The following is a 22,378-nucleotide window of genomic DNA, read 5'->3' on the forward strand; positions in this document are numbered from 1 at the left end:
GAAGATGTGGCACATATATACAATGGAATATTACTCAGCCATAAAAAGAAACGAAATTGAGCTATTTGTAATGAGGTGGATAGACCCAGAGTCTGTCATACAGAGTGAAGTAAATCAGGAAGAGAAAGACAAATACCGTATGCTAACACATATATATGGAATTTAAGGGAAAAAAATGTCATGAAGAACCTAGGGGAAAGACAGGAATAAAGACACAGACCTACTAGAGAATGGACTTGAGGATATGGAGAGTGGGAAGGGTAAGCTGTGACAAAGCGAGAGAGAGGCATGGACATATATACACTACCAAACGTAAAATAGATAGCTAGTGGGAAGCAGCCGCATAGCACAGGGATATCAGCTCGGTGCTTTGTGACCGCCTGGAGGGGTGGGATAGGGAGGGTGGGAGGGAGGGAGACTCAAGAGGCAAGAGATATGGGAACATATGTGTATGTATAACTGACTCACTTTGATATAAAGCAGAAACTAACACACCATTGTAAAGCAATTATACTCCAATAAAGATGTAAAAAAAAAGAAAAAAAAAAAAGGAAGTTAGGAGGGAAGGTAAGAGAGGAAAGAAAGCCTTTAGAATCTAATCCCTCCAAAATGTTGCTGGGCAGAGAATGAGGCCCCCAGGGTATATAAGGAGGTCAGGGGAGAAAGGGAGGTTTGGCTGCAGTTCTTAGTTTCAGTTCCCAGTTTCGCTCAAGCTTTAAAAATGTATTGCACGCCCTATTTCTCGCTCTCTTCAGGAACTTGCTGAGCGTGAGAAAACATAAGTTGCGTTGGCCGGGAATCGAACCCGGGTCAACTGCTTGGAAGGCAGCTATGCTCACCACTATACCACCAACGCGGTCGAGCTTCAGCGTCTTAATTACATATATAAGTATACTACTGGCCATGATGTCACAGATGGCTTTTGGTATTGCTTTATATCCGAGATCCCAAGGCACACAAAGCCTTTTCTCGGTGCGGATGGACCCGTCCTTACTCCTCTTAGTCGGCCCCGCCAACTAATGACGCGGGGCCGGGAACGCAGAGACCACCCGGCGCCCGGAGCCGGAGGGCTGGAACACGCGGAGCCCGGAGGGAAAGCCAATGCCTTGCTCGGCCCGGGGAATTTTCTCCCTCGCCGCCTTCTGTCGTCCGCGCTCCCAGCTCCGCCGCTTGGCGCGACCCAGCACTGGATCCACCGGGTGTTGGGTTCGGTAACGGCGATTTGGGGCGGAGGGTTCGAGGGAGACCGGCTAGCAAGGGGGTCCACCCTGGTGTGGCTCGGTCCCCCGAGAGAAGGAGCGAGAGGAGCGCTCGAAGGGACACTGGGGAAATGGATCTTTACAGTTTAGGATGATGAAGAAGTAAGCGATAGGAGTCGGAGGCAGCTATATTTTTCCTGTTTTGCGAAGAAGTCCAGGGAGAATTCTAAGTTTATTTAAATAAACAGCAAACAGCATTGATATAGTTCAACATCATGCTACCGCGGTGTTTGACAATCTTAGAAGGGAATAGAAACGCGTTTCTCCGTGTGTCAGGATGGCCGAGCGGTCTAAGGCGCTGCGTTCAGGTCGCAGTCTCCCCTGGAGGCGTGGGTTCGAATCCCACTTCTGACAACATGTATGTTTTACTCATTTTTTTTCCAACATAGAAGTAGGATTGAATTCGTGGGGAAAGGAGTGTTGATTAATAAACACCTTTCTATGCTGCGTTTCTACACATGAAGGTTGTGCTTCGCTTTGACTATGAAACTGAATCTATTTAGATCTATCCCTAACTACAAAAAATTTTTTTCTTTCCTTTAGACTCCGGTTTCTATTTACTGCATGTAGATACAAAAGACTCCCCTGAACAAGGAAAAGCCCTCAACCCAGATCCCTAAACTTGCTGTAACTGACCTGAGTCTTTTCATGCTCAGACTGCAGTGTCAAACTTTGATGAGACTCGGATTCCCCAGCATCTTGCCGGGCCAGCTCCCACCACCAATTCTAATTCAGCACGTTTGCTGGGTCCTCAAAGACCCGGAAAGGAAATCAACACACCAAACGGGGGAAAGTACTAGAGAGCAAAGGTAAACTCATGGAGTTGTTTCAAGAACTTTTTCTTGAAGACCGCAAACAAGCTACTCTCTAATTTGGGAGGTGCTGATTTATAGAAAAATCTTGTGCTTTCCGGAAGAGGGAAGAACTGTCAGTCCGAAGAGGCTGAATGTGTGAGGTCCATAAGCATGAGGATGGAAGGATCCTTAGGTTGGTTAATGAAAGCTCGCCAGACAAACTACATTCTTTGTTATTTACTGGGCTGCGACCTTGGGAAATGTATTTGACTTTTCTGAGCCTTAGTTTGCTTGTAGTAAAATGGAGATAGAATTGTTGTGAGGATTGAGATGACCTAGCAGCTTATTAGAAATACAGATCTCAGGCTGTACCTCAGACCTACTGAATCTACATTTTATAAGATTCCCACATTTATAAGTCACATTGATATCACATACCTCCTGATATAATACAAGACGGGCACTTCACCCTGTGGTATACTTCCCCAAAACCCCACTGTAATCATGAGAAAACTGACAAACCCAAATTGAGGGACAATCTACCAAATATACCTAACCAGTAATCTTCAAAACGTGAAGGTCTTGAAAAACATCAGAAGATTAAGAAACTGTTGCAGATTGTAGGGAAGACATGATGACTAAATGCAACGAGTTAACCCGGATTGGCTTCTGAAACCGTAAAAGGACATTAGTGGAAAAATATGAAATCCCCTTAACAGGGGAAGCTGGATGAAGTATATACAGTGACTTTCTGTAGTATCTTTACAATTCTCAGTCTAAAATTATTGCAAAATAAAAAGGCCTTAAAAAAAAAAACTTGAAAGTGGTTGCCTGTTAGGAGTAGCACTTGGGAGTGGGGCAAGAAACTGCTGAGGTTTTTTTGTTGTTGTTTGGCCAACCCACGAGGCTTGTGGGATCTTGGTTCCCATACCAAGGATTGAACCCCAGCCATGGCAGTGAGAGCGCAGAATCCTAACAACTGGACTACCAGGGAATTCCCAAGACTGCCTGTTTTTCATTAGAAGGATTGTAGCAAGATTTGATTTTTTAATAATGGGCATATATTTTGATTTAATTTGTTCTAATATTTTGGGGAACAAATATTTAATCTGTTCTAATATTTTTATTGTAATCACGCATAGCTGTGATTACAGTAATTGAACTAAGACTATATATATATATACACACACAATACAATGTCATTTAGATGCCTATTAACAGGAAACAATCCCCAAAGAATCTAAAGCATCAACAATCATTTAAAAGTGATGAAGTGGTTAGTTTGTTTAAATCCCTCTGTAGAAAAATAGATACCATCCAAATGAGAAGATCTGAAGTGTTTTGACAACTAAGCACAATGAAATTCTCCTTCTTATATACTGTGTGTATTTTTAATGAGAGAGAGAGAGAGAGAGATTGTTGAAATGCTAGGAAACTGTCTAAACCCTGTAGGTGCCATCATTCTGCTTGAGAAGTTACAAACAGTTTGGGATGGTCAATGTTGGAAGCTGGAAGGAAATTCAGGAAAGGGAAAGTATAATACAGAATGTGTATGTGACATCATCTCTTTTTTGCAGGTTCCTTCAATGTGAAGCCAGCTGGCATAGGACTTAGGCCAGGCGCAGGAAAAAGCAGTTAAAAATGTGAAATGACAACCAGGGGACAAATGAGGTGTTACTGCAACCTCTCCAGCTGCAAGAAATCACCCTTAGCTAAATATAACGTACCATTGCTCTAAGCAAGGCCGCCTTCTTTTCTGAGATAAAAATAAATCTCTCTTTGCACATGGGAGAGGTACGGTGTGGATTGGGCTGATTGGGAAGTAACTTACACAAATTTATCCTTCCCTTATATGTCATTTAACTGGCAATAGAGTTGAGCCTTAGGATATTTCCCAGGTTTAGTCACTTGCTATAAAAAACACATATTCACTTAATGGACAATGTAAATATACAATAAAGTATACTTTTTCTCTCAGGGCTCAGCATCCAACTGTGTTCTAAAGGAATAATACGTACAATTTCACAACATCTAGGCGAAGATCTGGTAATAAGTGGAGTTACGGCCTGTTTGTGAGGTGACAATGTACGGGCTCTAGAATCAGGTAGGACAGGGCTCTTAATTCCAACTCCCCCCACCACCCCCCTTCCCCGACTTAATAGCTATGGCCCTTGAGTCATCGTTTAATGTCTTTTAACCTCCAGATCCTCACCTTCAAAAGGTGATGTTGCTGTGATGATTACATTGTATAATCAAGTACCTGGTACATAGGTGACAATCAATTAATAATAATTAGTGATAGCTAATAGTTGTTGGTCATATACTATATGCCTACCATTCTTCTTCACTCCTCACATATTTAGTTAATTGTACCCTTGTAACAATTCTGAGGTACTATTTCATCATCATCCCCATTATATAGAAGGGAAAACTGAAGCTCAGAGAGTTTAACTTGCGGAGTAGATAAAGTAACAGCACTGAAAACCTAAGCCTTCTGGTTCCAATATAGCCATTTTGCTACACAACTGCCGTTGTCATCATCGTCATCATCCTAGCGCTCATTCATCAGCAGAAAGCAGACGGGGCCGTGCTATTTCTCTCACATAGATAAGATAATAATAACTTTAATTACACCACTAGACTTACCCTCTTAGTCTAACATATGCCCCAGAGTCCAAGACTTGGGGTCTGCTCTCTAATGAACAATGAATAAGGTCACATTATTAGAGGCAGATAATTAGCATATAAACTCTTTGGCAGTGTGTTAGGACACACAGACTGACAAACTAAACTGGGCTCCTAATACAGAATTTTTATTTTAGGGTCTTGCTAGGGCTTACGTTTCTCTTCATTCTCTGCTTTTCCAGCTCCACCTCCCTCCCTCTTTCAACACAGTGTCACAATTCTCTCCTGTCTGACCTCATTTCAATACTATCTCAATGTGCCTGCCTCAAACTCTTCCTCTTACCTTGTTTTCCCTTATAGAAATCATGCACACAGCCTCATGAATTTTCTTCCCATCCCTCCTTCAGCACCCACCCCAACATTTTCTGCTTCTGATAGCCCTGCCCCTTCATCTACTTAATTGGATAGAATGAAAACTAAGAAGAAACGTTAAAAGTTTATTTAGTTCTTTTTTTTCACATAACAAAATCCATACATGCAAGTAACAAAATACATTAAATGTAGATAAAAGCAGTGATAAAGTGCCACACAAATGTTCATAATGATTACTTCTGCTTGTCTGAAGTAGGAGAAGAAGATTTTTTAAAAGTCAACTGGCAAATACCTCAGTTATAAAACATACTGACCAATAAAACTCCCTGTGTGGGGGCAAGGTTCTCCTCCACTCCCACCCCTCAAGATAGGCAGGATCATAGTAGACAGTCTAGAAAGTCCACAAGCCCAGCCCTTACAGTCACAGCTGCCTTGCCAGGAGGGGCCATTTAATCGACTTCCTCAATGACAGGGCCAGTACTGGGGGTTCCCTGTCGGGCTTGAGATCCACAACTGCTACCGCCAGGGACACCAGGCCCCCGTAGAGCCTGGAGAAGACGGGGTGACAGATATGCTCCAGCTGCCCCTTCTTTTTTTTTTTTTTTTCTTCAGCTGCCCCTTCTGATGCACATATTCCTCTTTCTCTGCCAACCGGTTGTGCTCCAGCCAAACAAGGACTTCCTGACACTTGTCTTGTACTTTGTACCCGTCCTCTTCAGGAATCTTGTCTCTAAGTCTCTCCTCTTGCAAAGAGCTCTTCACATGGAAGACATAGGCCTCCAGAGAGTTTTTGGCAGCCACCCTATCCCTCTGGGCCTCATCTTCATCCTGAACATCCTTGTACTGTTCAGCCTCACAAACCATCTTCCCCACTTCCTCCTTGCTCAGCCGGCCCTTGTCATTGGTGATGGTGATCTTGTTAGTTTTGCCTGTGCTCCTGTCAGTGGCTGTCACACTCAGGATGCCACCGGCATCAATGTCAAAAGTCACCTCGATCTGGGGGACTCCACGTGGGGCAGGAGGGATGCCACTGAGCTCAAAGCATCCCAGCCGGTGGTTGTCCCTAGTCATGGTCCTCTCACCCTCATACACCTGGATCAGGACCCCAGGCTGGTTGTCTGAATAGGTAGTGAAAGTGTGGGTCTGCTTGGTCGGGATGGTGGCATTCCTCTGGATCAGCGTAGTCATCACCCCACCAGCTGTCTCCAGCCCCAGGGACAGGGGAGCCACATCCAGCAGCAGGAGATCCTGCACCTTCTCACATTTGTCCCCCATCAACACTGCTGCCTGCACAGCAGCCCCATAAGCCACAGCCTCATACGGGTCGATGCTCTTGTTAAGCTCCCTGCCATTGAAGAAGTCCTGCAGGAATTTTTGTACCTTGGGGATGCGGGTAGAGCCACCCACTAGGACAGTGTCACGGATCTGGGCCTTGTGCAGCTTGGCACCCCTTAGGGCCTTCTCCAGCGGCTCCAGGGTGCTGCAGAAGAGGTCCGAGCACAGTTCTTCAAAGCGGGCTCGAGTGATGGAAGTGTAGAAGTCTACGCCCTCAAACAGGGAATCGATCTCCAGAGTGGTCTGGGTGCTGGAGGGCAGGGTGTGCTTGGCGCGCTCAGAGGCTGTGCAGAGCCTGCGCAGGGCCCGCTTGTTCCTGCTCAAGTCCTTCCCGTGCTTCCGCCGGAACTCCTCCACGAAGTGGTTCACCAGCCAGTTGTCGACGTCCTCTCCACCCAGATGAGTGTCTCCAGCCGTGGCCTTCACCTCAAAGACACCGGCGTCGATAGTGAGGACCGACACGTGGAAGGTGCCCCCACCCAAGTCGAAAATGAGCACGTTGCGCTCTCCGGCGCCCTGCTGGTCCACGCCATAGGCCGTGACAGCCGCCGTGGGCTGGCTGATGATCCTCAGCGTGTTGAGCACCGCGATGGCACCCGCGTCCTTGGTGGCCTGACGCTGGGAGTCTCTGAAGTAGGAGGGCACCGTGATTACAGCGTGCCTCAGGGGCTGGCCCAGGTACGCCTCCGCTGTCTCCATCTTGCTCCGCACCATGGACGAGATCTCCTCGGGGTGTAGAACGCCTTGTCCTCCCCGCGGTAGGACACGGGCACCTTGGGCTTGCTGCCCTCGCTCACCACCTGGAAGGGCCAGTACTTCATGTCCGACTGCACAGTGGGGTCTGCGAACTTGCGTCCGATCAGTCACTTGGCGTGGAACACTGTGTTGTGTGGGTTCAGATCCGCCTGGGTCTTGGCCGCATCGCCCACCCGACGCTCGGTGTCGGTGAAAGTCAAGTAGCTGGGGGTGGTGCGGTTGCCCTGGTCGTCGGCGAGGATCTCCACGCGGCCTTGCTGGAACATGCCCACGCATGAGTATGTGGTGCCCAGGTCGATGCCTATGGCCACTTCCCTTGCAGCGGACATGGCTGTGGCTTCTCGCTCTTCTGGGACGAGTGTGATACCGATTCAAATGCAGGAGTCTGCGGAACTTCGAGCGGCTCAGCCGTGGAGGTGCGCTCAGCGGTGCGGCTCTCCTGCCTGCCCAGCTCGGATCTGCTCGGCTCCGCTTCCACGAGCTTTTTATCCGGTTGCGGGAGGCCCGCCATACCCACGCCCCCGCCGACGCGAACCTTCCAGCGCCTTCGCGGCGAGCCCAGAGACGCCCGGCCCCCCGCTCCGGCTGACAGCCCAGGAGGCGCCGGGCTGACTCCGGGAGAAGGTTCGGGCGGATCGGGCCGCGCGAAGAGGGGCGGCCCCAGCTGCGTCAGACTCAGAGCTGCAGAGAAAGTTCCAGCTTCTCCCGGCTTGTTCTAAGGGCGAGCGGTTGGGGCAGAATTCAGGTAAAGCAAAAACTTCTCAAGAAAACAGTTCTTCCTCTGGGTGGTCGAAGAGGGCTGATCAGAATCCAGCGGCTCGAGAAAAGCCGGAAAGCTTGTCACCATGCGAATAGAGCCATGGCCTCGAGGCAGGGGTTTAAATAGTAGGTTTTTTTTCTTAAGTCTTAATTATTATGTTGTTGTTGTTGTTTTGAAACCTAAAGGCAGTGTTTTCGAAACTGTGGCTAAGAGGCGTGGCCCGATTTCTGTTCTGGAATGAAACTAGGGCGAGATGACTTTAAGAGATGGCGCTCTCAGTTACGTTACCGCCAAGGGCATTGGTGGTTCAGTGGTAGAATTCTCGCCTGCCACGCGGGAGGCCCGGGTTCGATTCCCGGCCAATGCACTGTGTTTCTTTCTTCCAGGCTGTTCTAATTTTAAAAAATTTTTATTGGAGTACAGTTGATTTAAAATGTTGCATTAGTTTCCGCTGTACAGCAAAGTGAATCACTTATACATATATCCAGTCTTTTTTTAGATTCTTTTCCCATATAGGTCATTTACAGAGTACTGAGAAGAGTTACCTAGATCCTTATTAGTTATCTATTTTACATATAGTAGTGTGTATATGTTAAGACTTTTTCTATTCTAGGATTTGTGACACTGAAATAAACAAAACCAGTTAGTTGAAGGCTGGGTTCGTTTGGTTTTTGCTCCTTTACCAAGTCGCATTCCTGAGAGGAGCCGGAACCTGGTGTTGTGGCTTGGGAACCCAGGCATGACCTCTCCACCCAGCCCTGGAGAGAACACAGCACAGGAGGAAGGAGCATGTGGATGGATGAACTGTGGTGAAAATGTCCCTCCTGTGGTTGTGCCTCCTCCCTGGGCCAGTGCCTCCAAGGAGCATCGTCCCAAGGGGCCGGTTGGAAAGGCACAGTGTGCGTTTTTCTCTGAGGCCTGGACGGGTTCTCAGCCAGAGCCCAGGGCGGATGTGGGGAGTAAATTCCTGGAGGCTGCAGTCCATCCTCTGCCCTGAAGGCCAGGGGAAGAGATGAGTTCACTGGTCAGTAAAGCCACATTTGTTCCCATCAGTGCTATGGCCTTGCAAAGTGAGTCTTTGCTATGTCTCACTTTCCTTAATCCAGAATATCCCATTTGAATTTTTTGGTGTTTCTATTTGGCGTGGACTCCCAAAAAGCCAAAAGAAGGAGGCTTTTTGGAGACATGAGGATGGAAATGGAGGAAAGAGAAGCAAATGTTCTCTATAACCTCCCCATGGGGGAAGGAACTCTGGTTTCCTGCATGACAGACAGGGATAGTCACCACTATACTAAGAGCACAGTACCCAGGGGAACATGATACATTCTAATGTTAAACTCTAGTAGCTTCAACTATTATGTAATATATTATTATTCACCCGATTCAAAGGCAACTCCTAATTTTTAAAAAGAGGAACTAAAAACCTTTGCTCTGTAAGTGGGTCTTTTCTCCTCAGATGGCTCAGAACTCTTTGGAAAGCTTCAGGGCCTTTGAAGAGGGAGGAGGGAGTCAGGATGCAGATGTCAGTCCCACTTCTGGACTGGAAAAAAGGGAATGTTTGAAGACATATGCAATGAGTGACTTCCATGGTGGAAAATCATATCAACCTGTTTTATAACCCAGGAGGGAGAGAAGCTGTCAGCTTTAAATTCATTCACTTTCAGTGTTTAGGCTGCCCAGGCCTGCGTGTCAAAGTTAGGAATTTTAGGCAAGAGCCTGCAAGAAAAGGGTGCTCACTTCAGAAAGGAAAAGGTGGCCTGGCCTGGGGTCTGTGCCCTGGACTGTTCAGGGACTGCCTTGTCGAGCTACTCCGACCTTCTCTCCCAGCCCTCAGCAGCCTCAAAACCCCACCTGCACATCTACCCCCAAGAGTTCCAGGTATAGCCCTAAAGCAAGCACCTCTGTACCTAGCCACAGCATCACACAGGCATGCTTCCAATGTCATTCACTTTATTTTTTAATTCATAATGGAGAAGCTTATTATGCAATGCAAATTTTACACATACACTTAAACATATCCACTTATGTTTAGTAACTTAGATTGAGTGTCTTTAAAAGTAGAACAGGGATTTCCCTGGTGGTGCAGTGGTTGAGAATCTGCCTGCAAATGCAGGGCACACGGGTTTGATCCCTCATCCACGAAGATCTTACATGCTACGGAGCAACTAAGCCTGTGCGCCTACAGCCTGGGCTCTCCAACAAGAGAAGCCACTGCAATGAGAAGCCCACGCACCACGACGAAGAGTAGCACATGCTCACCGCAACTAGAGAAAGCCCGCGCGCAGCAACGAAGATCCAATGCGGCCAAAAATAAATAAATAAATTTATTTTTTTTTAAAGTAGAAGAGACATTCAAGTGATGACTTAAAAGGTCATTGTGAGGCTTCCCTGGTGGCGCAGTGGTTGAGAGTCCGTCTGCCGACGTAGGGGACACGGGTTCGTACCCTGGTCCGCGAAGATCCCACATGCCGCGGACCGGCTGGGCCGGTGAGTCATGGCCGCTGAGCCTGCGCGTCCAGAGCCTGTGCTCCGCAATGGAAGAGGCCACAACAGTGAGAGGCCCATGTACCGCAAAAAAAAAGGGTCATTGTGGAGGGATGCTCTTGACTCAAAACTGAGCACAAAAAGCAAGTTGTAGAACAAAATGTATAGTATGATCCACTATATATAAAGATCTGTGATACCAACTCTTTGTACATCCTTGAACAAGTCATTTCAACCATCTGGGCTATACCTTTCTCAATTTTAAGATGACAAGATTGAATTTCATCATTTCTGACACTTTCTAGCTTTAAAAATCTCTGATTTCATCCGGGAGCAAAAGGGGATTCCTGTTTCCCCTAAACTATGTACCTGCTCTATACCCAAATAAATCCTGCTTCTGTTAATAAGAAAAAGAGGAGTGATCTGCTGTGTCTATCAGATAGCACCATATATACTTTATTCATTTTTACCCCTCACAGTGGTACAGTAAGAAATGTTAGTGTGATAGACATTGATGATGCTCACCAATGTTTATGATTCTCCTCCTTCTAGCCTCAGAAAGGGATTGCAATTCCATGCCTCTTGAGATCAGGTCATATGATTTGTTTTGATCAATGAAATTGAAGTATGTGTGATATGTTACTTCTGGGCAGAGGGCGTTTAATTACCATCCTAACTGCCACTGTTCTCTTTGTCTTCCTTGGCAATGTGTGGTAGCTGGTGTTGAAATGGAAGTATAAACCTGAGCCATCCCATGAAAGACAGCTTCCTGGGGAGTCTTTCAGGAAGACTGGAAGCAGAAAATGAATGAGAAATAAACCTTTGATGTTTTATGCCACCGAGATTGTATTTTTACAGCATATGAGCTTAATATACTGGCTACAGCTGGTCAAATGGGATTATCCCCATTTTTTTTTTCTGATGTGACTAGCCACAAAAATGTAACTCACTCAGTTCTACCTTCTAGTCCACCCCCACGCCACCTTAGACCTTCTTACCTTTTTTTTCAGTTACTATAGTAAAAGCAATCTTATCTATTTAAGGGGAAAATGCCAGCCAAATAGTGTGCAGCAAAGACATCAGGTTCCATGAGCATTTATTAAACGCCTATTATGTTCCAAAGACATTATGCTTCCATATATGTTGTTACACTTTAACCTCACACGATATCCCTGGGGAGGGAGATAAAGACATTACCATTTTACAGAAGAAGAATCTAATTCAGAAAATAGTTGAATGAATTCTTCAAGACAAACCAGCTAGCAAATGTAGAAATGAAACACAAATCCAGGTTGTTTGGCTCTCTTTTCAGTATGCTTTTCACAATGCTACTCTACAGGCTTAGGAAGTCAATTCAATTAAAGGGGAGTAGGTCCAACTGATATACTACTTTAAAAGATGTGATGGGTGAAAGTAAATAATACTGAGTTTAGGCAAATATATTCAAAGCTGAAATGTATGTACTAGTGGTATGTATTGGGTAGTATCTAATAGGGTGTTCAATAGTATTGAATTGGACCTCTGCTTCTGGGAAGATGGAGTAGATGTACCTAAAAATGTCTCTAATTTCAAATGCTAAAGAATTTACTCATTCCACAAATATGTATTGAGTGCTTTATCAAGTGCCAGACATTGACCTTGACTCTAAGTATATGGTAGTGGACAAAACAGACAAAGGCCCTGCTCTCCTGGGGCATATTCTAACGGGAGAGGGGGTAGTCAGTTGGTGATACATACAATAGGGGAGAATACAGCAGTAAACAATTAAATAAGTGAACATATGGTACTCCAGTTGGTGATGAGTACAATGGGGAAAATACAGGAGAGCGGGATTAGGAGATGGTGGAGGAGTGGGGTTATACCGAATGACCAAGGAGACCTCACTGATAACATGATATTTGAGTAAAGACCATGATGAAGCATGATGTAGACATCTGTAAGAATGAACATTTCAGAAACAGTAAATAACATATAAACCTGTAGCAGAAGTATAATTGAAGAGTTCAAGGAAGCAAAGGGAGAGCAGTAGATGAGGTTAGAGAGGCATTGAGGAACAAGATAATGTAGTGCCTTGTAGAACATTACAAAGGCTTTAGCTGTTACTTTGAATGCAAGAGGGAAGCTATTGCACGGCTTCAAGAAAAGACGTGACAGATACAACACACATTGGCTGTTATGGTGAGAATGGACTGTCAGGTGTCATGGGTGAGTGCAGGGAGAGCAGTCAGGAGGCTACTGCAGTATTTCAAGTGAGATGATGGTGGCTTGGACCAAGATGCTAGTAGTAGAGTACTGAGAAGTGGTAGGATTGTTGGATTTATTTTGAAAGTAGAAGCAGGATTTCCTGAGATTTCATATATTTGAGGAACCTCTGTCAAGGATCTGTGAAAACACATTTGCTCTGAGTCCTTGTAGAGCTGGGTGGGCTGTGACTGTGCCTTGGCCTTAGGGAAATCAGTGAAGGTAGGGCCTATTAGGATTTTAGCTCTGGAGATCACAGGCCTTTTCTTTCCCTGGAGGCTCCTTAGCCCACGTTGCTGTCAAGGTGGGGCCAGGGGAAGAGGAAAGTTATGGCCTGAAGAGATGCTGCTGCCACTGCTGTTACGCGTGGGATGAGGGGTCATTTATCCTGAGGGCCTTGACTCCATCCGACTTTGCAGTTCTTCCAGTCTCCCGCTGAGCTTTGAAGGTCTCTCTGCACAGAAAAATACAGCTCTGTATCCACTGCAAAAAGGAGCGCCATCACCAGGCAGAAAGTGATTTGATACCAAGGTGGAAAGATGAATAGAATTGCCGGACCTAATAGGAGAGGCAGAGGGATGGGAAAAATGACAGCTGTTAAGACAGAAATTTGGAATAAACGTTCAGGTCCCCAGTGAGGAGCCTTGAAGTCACCCAAGCCAAAGGCTGAGGCGAAAGCCAAGAGCAGACAGCTAGCCCCGGAAGGCTTCAGAGGATCTATCCTTCATCTCTCTGCCTTTCCAAATAAAGCACTGGATCAGCATTTCCCAAAGGATGACCTCAAACACATCTGTTCTGAAGGACATTAATAGAGTTATAAAGAAAAAAGGTTTTGTGGTTACCTGGGTTTAGCAAATGCCTTATGAAACTTAGTTTAAAAGTTTCCTTTAAGACAGGACTTCTTGAAGCCTTTAATCTGAATTATGAATATAAAAGGAGAGGAACAGAGTATGTAGTGTGTTCTGCATGAATTTGATCACAGAACCCTTCATTCTGAAAGCCCTCTCAAGGAGTTATGTGATTGGGGAACAGCCTTTGGGAAACATTGAACTAAGGAATCCACAGACCACATCAACACATCTTCACTCACCACCTCCTCCAAGCCCAGGACTGGGTATTCACTAACCAACATTAGTCTGGCATAAATAGCTTGTGATGCTGTCTGAAAGGGTATGATATGGATCCCACAATGTACAATTTCTCAAGAACAGGCAGAAGCCTCTTTCTTTGTACGTAGAGAGATTCTCATGCCAACGTGGCCGCTTTGAACTAAGATTTGAGCCTAGGCTGAGAGGTTCAGTAGGGAGACACAAGCAAGCATAAGACACCTACAGGGACATAGGATAAAGTGGTTTGAATAAGGTGGAAAAGAGGGAGAGCGGCAATGTCTGGTGGACGGATATGGAGGATGAAAAGGTGGCTTCTGTCCCCTAAGAGTTAAAACTCCAAATGAAGGACACCCATTTCTATAATCCCTGAGAAATGAGCTGGAACAGAGCTGCAAATTCACACAGCAATTAGGTCAAGCTAGAACTTTCCTATTGATGTCAAACAGGCATACTCGTGAGAACAAAGGTTCTGAAGTACAAAAAAGAACAGTAATCCTCTAACTACCTATCCTTCCAAGGTGTAAAGCTCCTTGAACAGCATTGGTTCCCACCTTGGACAGTGATGGTCACAGGCTGTGATGAGTGAACTGTCTGCCCGATAAATCCCGTGCAGTGGTACTCGCCACTGTGACTGAGGTTTGCTTGTGGGATAGAGAAGTTGGAATGCAGATGGGAAAACGTCTTGGATCTTCCATTCTGGAAGAATATGACCTTATTCAGAGGACTGTTTCTCCAGCTGTGGCACCTCAGCACGATGGGCTCCCCTTCCTGGAACATGAGGCTAGGGGTCTGGAGCAGCAGCCAGTCTGAAAGACACAAAGGGACCCCAGGACCCAGGAGGTCTTGACTCAAATCCGAGACCCAGACCATCCTTACTGGTGGGCCACTGTGTGTGGAGGGAAGAGCTTAAGTTTGGAATCAGACACCCCTGCTCTGTAATTCTAGCTCCATCATGTATGAGCTCTGTGATCTTGGGCAAATAGTTTAACTCTTCTGGGCCTCCGTTTCCTCGTATGTGAAAAGAGTCACAATAATCCCATTAGCTATCTACAGTAGTTCCTGGCACATAGTAGGTGCTCAGGATATGCTTGTCTTCCTGTTCCTGTCCTGCCCAACAGGCTTCTTTCTGCAGGAAGGACACAGGAGACCCAGGAGTACAGTCCCTTCCCTGAGGGAGGGAGGGAGGGAGGCAGGGAGGGAGGGACCCAGTCTGACATAGGAGACAACACGTGGGGGGAACACAGCAGAGTCAGCTGTCTTTGGGGAAAGTCATGGACATCTAACAAATACTAGCCTATTTGGTGCATGTTAGTAAATGTGGAATTTCACTTCAGCAGGAACTTTGGCAGCAGTGACACGGGTGGGCCATTAGCCTGCTGTGTACTTTCCCCCCGATTTTCATCCTTTTACTGAGGAAAAAGATATTTACTTTCTTTGTCGTATAGGGAATAGAGGCTAAGGTGGGTACTTATAATCTGACCTCAGCCCACACACTCCTTTTTCCTAAAGCTATAGGACAGAGTAGAGTTGGAATTGGAACGAAAGGGTAGAAAACAACAGATACGTAGAACCCGGAGAAAATGTCAAAGCCGCTTCCGTATAGCACCAGCAACCAATTCTTGCACTTCTCCTCCCTGTCTGGGTAAAATCCCCTCCACTGAAGGTACACATCATTAGAACAGCACTTTCGTCTCAGCAAAGTCTCTACTGGTACCAGGTTGTAACCTGGACAGTGGAAGTGTCAGCCTTAGGCTGGTTTGTGCACGAGGGCCACCTTAGGTCTCCTCGAGGACAATTTCTTGGTGCAGATCTTGAGGGCAGGGCCCAGCTTCATGTTCACGGCACTCACGAGGTGTTCTTTAAGTCAAAAAAGGGCCTTTCCATCCATCTCCTGGGAACAAAACTCCTCTGCAATCTCCTGGAAGCCTTGTAGAGAAGCAATAAACTCATACACCTCCTCTGCACTCCAGTGGCTAAGATTACTGGACAGGAACACAGGGTTGATGCCATGAATGCTGGTGTAGGCACAGCTGTATGGAGGTTCCTGGGTCACATTCCCCATGTCCAGCTCTCACCGATAAAGGCCCAGGGACATTGGAGAGAGTTCTTTACCATGACTGGAATTCTCTGAACCCCAGCTAGAGTCCTCTTGACCCCCGTGGCACTTGCCCTGGATCTCAGCATGGGTGATGGCAGAGGAGCTGCAGCAGGGTCCATGTTTGGGATGCAGGCAAGGGCTCCACCACTCCTGTGCCTTTCCTGGGACGGCTCCAAGCACCACCTGTTCCTGAGGAGGGCCGCTGACCCAAAGGCCCAGGTGGGTGGTCACTTCTGCCTGGACCCATGTACCTTCGAATGCTCTTCCCACTGCCCCCACCAGCTGGACTAAGGCTAAAGAACTGGCCTGAGGCCCTACAGAGAGCCTGAGCCACAGCTAGGGCCTGGCTAGAGGCCTGGGAGAGGCCTAGATACCTTTGAGGAGAATTTGAGAACTGGGTGAGGGAAGGGGACGAAGTGAAGAACAGCACTGACAATATTCATCGTAATCACACTGCAGCTTTTCTCTGTGGAGAACGTATTTCCTGCCAGGACCTTTGGAGGATCACTGATCTGCTCAGCAAACATTTATTAAGCCCGGTCCCGTGCCTGGGGCTGGATATAGAAAGTGGTTAAGAAACAACTTTCGGGCTTCCCTGGTGGCGCAGTGTTTGAGAGTCCGCCTGCCGAGGCAGGGGACATGGGTTCGTGCCCCGGTCCGGGAAGATCCCACATGCCACGGAGCGGCTGGGCCCGTGAGCCATGGCCGCGGAGCCTGCGCATCCGGAGCCTGTGCTCCGCAACAGGAGAGGCTGCAACAGTGAGAGGCCCACGTACCGAAAAAAAAAAAAAGAAAGAAAGAAAGGAAGAAAGAAACAACTTTCACCTCAAGTTGCACAGGGGGCAGGGGGGCAGGTAAATGCTGATTCTCACCGGGACCTGATGGGGGAGGCAGAGTATCTCCACTGAGCAGATAAGGAACTTGAAGCTCAAAGGTAAATGAAATCATCATGTTTACATGGCTATAATTTCCAGGGCTAGGATTCAGCTGTGGTCTGTCTGTGCATTTGACTCTGCCATAAAAATGGAAGGATTTCTATGAAGTAGGGATTTCCTTCTGCTTCTCTCATACCCACCTGCCTGTCAGTGGCCTTGTTACCTTCTTGCCCAGTCAGCACCGAGACAACAGTGCCCAGCATATTCTGAGAAATCTCTTAGGAACTTCCACCTCACCACACGTACTAAGCAATGGGGTGCGTGAAAAGGGAAATCAGTGGACAAAAACCCCTTCAAACAACTCACAGCCATGCTTCCCAGTAAGCAGGCAATTCCCCTTTCCGGAAAACCTCTGCCATGTAAGCAGGTTTCTTCTATCCTTGTTCTCCCAGACTCTCCCAGGCCTTCCTCCACTGACCGGAAGTCACATACAGATGCACAGGGTCGCTGAGGCTGGTCTGCTCTCTCTGACACCTGTAGTCTCCACTGTCATTGCTGCTGGCCTTAAAGCTATAGCTGGACTGGTTCTGGCTCTGGATGAAGCTCCCATTATGGAACCACAGGGTGAGGTTGCCTTCACACAGGTTGGTCCCCTGACACATCAGCGTCACGTAATCCTCCTTGAGCACATTGATCCACGCAGGCTGAATGTTCACCACAGCCTTCGGGAGACCTGCTGAGGGGCAGAGAGAGAAGGCGGCGTGAGGAAAGGGACCCCAAGGGCCTAAGCAGACCCCAAATCTCAGATGATGGAAAACTGTGGCCATGCTGGAGACATCAAGAGGGGAACCCAACCCAGAACTCTTGTGCAACCAAAGGCAGTTCCTCCAACTCATGCAGCCCAAACAGGGGCCCCCAGGAACCCAGGTTCTCTCAGGGAGCTTGCCTCCTCCCCAGGGGAGAGGACAAGAGGTAGGGGAATGGGAGAGGGGGCAAGCAAACACACACGCACACGCACACGCACACACACACACACACACACACACACTACACATACATCCTTTGGGGAATCACTTTCCTCCCCTGTAAGCTGAGGCATTTGGACACTAGTGGATAAACTCTCTCCACAGCTGGAAGAAGACAAATGGGGACATCTGGTGGAGGTGCCAGGCTGAGAGTCAGACACCACGTTTCTGTTCTGACTTCTTCCATTCTTTTTGTTTAAGATGTATTTATTTCTAAATAAAAAGAAATAAATACATTAAAAAAAAAGAATGGAAGGAGTCAGATCAACAACACAAAGGCTGTATTTATTTATCTATTTTTTGGCTGTGTCGGGTCTTAGTTGTGGCATGAGAGATCTTCGTTGCGGTGCGGGATCTTTCCTTGTGGTGCGCGGGCTTCTTTCTAGTTATGGCGTATGAGTTTTCTCTTCTCTAGTTGTGACGCGCAGGCTCTGTCGTTTGTGGCCCGGGGGCTCCAGTTGAGGAACGGGCTTAGTTCCCTGACCAGGGATCGAACCTGCGTCCCCAGCATTGTAAGGCAGATTCTTTACCACTGGACCACCAGGGAAGTCCCCATTCTTTCTCCTTTAGAATTGACCTGTCCTGACACCCAAGCACAGAGGAGTCTCTGTGGCCTCAGAAGAATAAGAAAGAGGAGAAAGGCTGGCAGGCCAGTCTAGGGAGCCCTGCGTTCAGTGGCCCATGTAGAGCCCCATCCCACTACCAGTCCTGGGAGGTGGAGAGGTTAGTGGTGCAGAGGAAGCAGTGCCCAGCTGTGTTCATCCCACCAGAACTGGCGGTATCTCCTATTTGTGTCCAGGGGAACAGGCCCTGAAGCCTACAGATACGTGAAGAGTAAAAGACTTATCAATGCAGACGTAAAGTGAGGAAAATACAACAGCAGCAGAGCAAATGAACTAACGTGTCAGATATGTTATGGGGATAACATAAGCAGATCATGTGATTTTGTATGCAACTGAAACTAAAATGGCCTGGGTTTGTGATTTAGTTTGGAAAGAGGAAGGCGACTGAGACAGAGGACAGTTATATTCTGTGACAGAATCTGTGAGGTCTCACCATAACAGAAGCATAAGGGCTGAGGCACCTGTGCCCCATGGCTGTGCATCCCCGGCTTCCCTGGGAGGAAGGAAAGGGGAGGACATAGCAGGGGGTGGGGCAGGGCATCTAGTGGGAGCAATTACTCTTTCCTGGCTCTACCTCGGTCCTGGATTGCAGGACAGACAGGGTGCAGGGAGCAGAGAGAGAGGGTAGCTGGGGGAGGGAGAGGATGTGGTGAGCAGTTACCAGGTTTCCCAACAACAGGAGCTGTAAAAGAGAAAGCAAAGATCAGCCTGGTGTTTAGATATGATGATTCATCATTATAAATAATCACCTCCTTGCAAATCCCCTTAACTCTCTTGATGGTCTCTGTCTGCATTATGTTCACCTGGGTTCCCATGTCTTTACTTGTTCAGCTGTGTGTTAATGAAATAACCACACAGGGGCCAGATTGGTATCTCTATAAATTTACTGTCTCCATATTCAGAAAGACTAAATTGCCATTGTGACACTTTAGTAAATTTGCTCTGTTGCGCTTGGTCTTTTCTTCACTTCTGTCTGCAGTGCAAGGAGGATGCACGATTCCTCTGGTCCCACAACTGATTCTAGAATTGCCTGGCTTATGTATTCTCTGATCCCCATCCCCTGGATAACCCAGACCCTCCTGTGCTTTTGCCCAGGGGAATCTCCTTTCACATAAAGAGAATAGGCTTCTGCTGCCTGAAGTGGTTTCAGGGGCAAAGAGAACAGCCACTGCCCCCAACCATGTGTTTTATTGCTTCCCCCCACCTCCTATTGGCCTAAGACAGCATTAGTCCTCCCGCCTAAGACATGGTCCCAGTGAAACACAATTTCTAAGGAAGGTAAACACCTTGGCCACTCATTAGTCCTTCAAGTCTAGGTCACTAGACTTTGCTCGCAGCTGGCTCTGCTCTGGCGGGTGGCAGAGCACCAGGGACCTCGGTGCGCAGTGAAATTGGGCAAAAGACTTAAAAAAAAAAAAAGAACTCTGACTGGGCTTCCCTGGTGGTGCAGTGGTTAAGGATCCACCTGCCAATGCAGGGGACACGGGTTCGAGCCCTGATCTGGGAAGATCCCACATGCCACAGAACAACTAAGCCCGTGCGCCACAGCTACTGAGCCTGCACGCCTGGAGCCCATGCTCTGCAACAAGAGAAGCCACCGCAATGAGAAGCCCGCGCACCACAACAAAGAGTAGCCCCTGCTCTCCACAACTAGAGAAAGCCCGCGTGCAGCAAGAAAGATCCAACTCAGCCAAAACTAAATAAATAAGTTAATTAAAAAAAATAAACTCTGCCAATTTCATACTTTGCCAAGGCCAGCAAGGTTGTCAGAATCTGATTTTCATCAGCCTGCCTTCACCCACCTGACTTTCCTGACGTGCTTCCCACACCAGCCCTCATCCTTGCCCAAGCTCAGCCCCAACTGAGGTGACAGCAGCTGAGTTAGAAAAGCATGCCTGCCTCTGTCCCTGCTCCACTGCCCCTCCTGGGGACCCTGCCTCACCGAGGAATAGCAGAGCCGTCCACAGTAGCATGTGGTCCAAAGGATGGCAGGATGTGCAGGCAGCTCGGTCACTCCTGGCAGCAGGGAGGGCTAGGAATGTGGGGATCCCCATCACCTCCTGGAGCGAGGAGGTTGCCTCTGACAGCCCAGCAAAGCAGGCACAGACTTCTCTGGAGGCTTGACAGATTCCACCCCAGAGAACAGACAAATTCTGGAGTCCAAAAGAGGAAGTGAAAAGAAGTGTTGTTTTTGTCATTGGCGCCTCCCCTTCCACCCTCCTTCGTCTCAACTTTTCCCTCCCAGAACTTTCAGGGTTTCCTAGAATCAATCTGGCTCAGTCCCACTCCAAATTCAGAGAAAATGTGGAAACTGGGAAACAGATTCTCCTCTTCCTCTGGGGCCACAGCTGGGCTCAGCCTCTGGGAGGAAGAGGGGAATAAATGGTCACCCAAACTCAGCTCAGAACCTCCTGTCTGTCTCTCTGCTTAGAAAAGGTGATGGAGGAGAGTGTGTCAGCAGACTCCCCGTACTTCTACATCTATTTAGAGGCACAGACACTGGCATCAGACTCCTCCTGAGATCGAGCATAGCGACTTGAGGCCAGCCCCCACCATTTGATTTTCTTTATTATCGTAACCCTGACTCTGTTTTGGATTGTGGAACAAGGACAAAGACGTGTGTCAGAGTGGCAATAGGATGATCACACCCATCCTCTTATCCCCGTTGTCGTTCACTCTTGTACTCATTCCTCCAACAAATATCTTTGAGCAGCAATTAGTGCCCTGGTTCTTTATCTTTCTTACCCATCACTGTTCCTATCACTATGGCATGGTCAAAGAGCAGGGCTTTAGAGCTGTGTACGTCTATTTTGAATGACAGGTAGCTTCTCAGAACTACAGATTCCTCATCTGTATAAATGAAGATTAGCATGCCTGTCCTTCAAGCAGGGTTTCTCAGCCTCAGTACTATTGACATTTGGGGCCAAATAATCCTCATTGTGAGGACCTGTCCTATACACTGTAGGATGTTTAGCAGCATCCCTGACCTCTACCCACTAGATGCCAGGGGCACCCGCTAGTTGTGAAAATAAAAATGTCTCTAGACATTGGCAAATGTTCTCTTGGGGGCAACACTGCCCCTGGTTGAGAACCACTGCACTCAAGGCTTTTGAAAATTAAAAGAGAATTTGCGTGTTAGCAAAGTCCCTAGTGCGTTGTGGGTATCAAGTCAATGCTAGTTTCCCTTTTCTGCTTTCTGTTGTCATCCTCATCGACATTTGCTCACCCTCAACATCCCCAGAACATGAGTTGCTCTGGGTTCTCTCTTGCGGCCCTTTGCTGGGGCCTCTCTCCCAAAAGCTCTCTGAGGAAGCAAGCTGTAATATTCAAGGAAATGACATTGTGAAACCTGTTCTTACACTCTGTGGTCTTCAGAGACCTCAACAGCCCCACTTCTCTGGCCAAGGCTTTTCTACTGGCCCCGTTCTACCCCACCTCCCACCCCCAATCTACCTCCAGCCCTTATCTGATTTTTAGGTGAAAAAATTTCTTTAACCACTGAAAAGACTCCAGTGAGCTGACATCAACACTTTAAAGGTTAATTTATACAATGGGACCCACACATTGGAGCCACCCCAGTGGACCAGACCACATCATAAATCTAAACCTAAGTCAGCCTGCACTTAACAGGAAAAACCTGTCCAGGGACATAACATACACCAACCACAATCCTCCATCTCAGCTTTAGCTAGCTCACCTTACTCTAGAAATCAGGACCTGTTAGCCTTATAAGGAAATTCCCAACCTCCTAGCCAGTCATGCCCTATCTCCACGTTGCCTCTTGTAAAGCTCTATAAAACCTGGTCTTGCTCAAATCCCTTGGGAAGAGTTCTCCACTGCTTATGAGGAACTGTACTATCTCAATCCATGGCATGTTTTCCCTTGAATAACCTTGTAACTAAATTGTTTTAGTTTTGTCATCGGACAGGTCAGGCATATCTCATTTTATTGTGCTAACTTAACTGCGCTTTGCATTTTTTACAAATTGAAGGTTCGTGGCAACCCTCGTTGAGTAAGTCTAT

The 22,378-nt window shown here is 47.3% G+C and overlaps 2 protein-coding genes and 3 non-coding genes across 9 annotated transcripts; 2 read left to right on the forward strand and 3 right to left on the reverse strand.

The window, feature by feature from the left end:
- Positions 1-784: 784 nt before the first annotated feature.
- On the reverse strand, positions 785-856 carry TRNAG-UCC (transfer RNA glycine (anticodon UCC)). Its single transcript has one exon. It is a non-coding gene; the product is annotated as a tRNA-Gly (tRNA).
- A 674-nt stretch (positions 857-1,530) lies between these two features.
- Positions 1,531-1,613, forward strand: TRNAL-CAG (transfer RNA leucine (anticodon CAG)). Its single transcript has one exon. It is a non-coding gene; the product is annotated as a tRNA-Leu (tRNA).
- A 3,549-nt stretch (positions 1,614-5,162) lies between these two features.
- Positions 5,163-8,088, reverse strand: HSPA6 (heat shock protein family A (Hsp70) member 6). Its single transcript, XM_022565560.3, is given in 4 exon segments — positions 5,163-5,588; positions 5,591-5,641; positions 5,674-7,117; positions 7,120-8,088. Coding segments are annotated over 4 exon segments (1,935 nt in total). The 5' UTR covers positions 7,471-8,088; the 3' UTR covers positions 5,163-5,499.
- A 109-nt stretch (positions 8,089-8,197) lies between these two features.
- On the forward strand, positions 8,198-8,268 carry TRNAG-GCC (transfer RNA glycine (anticodon GCC)). Its single transcript has one exon. It is a non-coding gene; the product is annotated as a tRNA-Gly (tRNA).
- A 3,196-nt stretch (positions 8,269-11,464) lies between these two features.
- LOC111170420 (low affinity immunoglobulin gamma Fc region receptor II-like) lies at positions 11,465-20,509 on the reverse strand. Of its 5 annotated transcripts, none has more exons than XM_089912307.1 (5): positions 20,299-20,509; positions 19,018-19,038; positions 17,187-17,441; positions 14,287-14,541; positions 11,465-13,184 (listed from the first exon to the last, which is right to left on the reverse strand). In XM_089912307.1, exons 1-5 carry the CDS (start codon positions 20,408-20,410, stop codon positions 13,006-13,008), a joined length of 822 nt encoding a protein of 273 aa, XP_089768433.1. In that variant the 5' UTR covers positions 20,411-20,509; the 3' UTR covers positions 11,465-13,005. The 5 variants fall into 5 exon arrangements, with proteins under 5 accessions (XP_089768433.1, XP_089768460.1, XP_089768427.1 ...); XM_089912334.1 differs by having other exon boundaries at positions 11,465-13,080; positions 17,187-17,444; XM_089912301.1 differs by having other exon boundaries at positions 17,187-17,444; positions 20,299-20,508.
- Positions 20,510-22,378: the final 1,869 nt, after the last annotated feature.

The sequence above is a fragment of the Delphinapterus leucas genome, chromosome 1 (genome assembly GCF_059928025.1).
Source record: "Delphinapterus leucas isolate spDelLeu-1000000601 "Yukka" chromosome 1, BTC_Dleu_Yukka2, whole genome shotgun sequence".
Classification (NCBI taxonomy): Eukaryota; Metazoa; Chordata; class Mammalia; order Artiodactyla; family Monodontidae; genus Delphinapterus; species Delphinapterus leucas.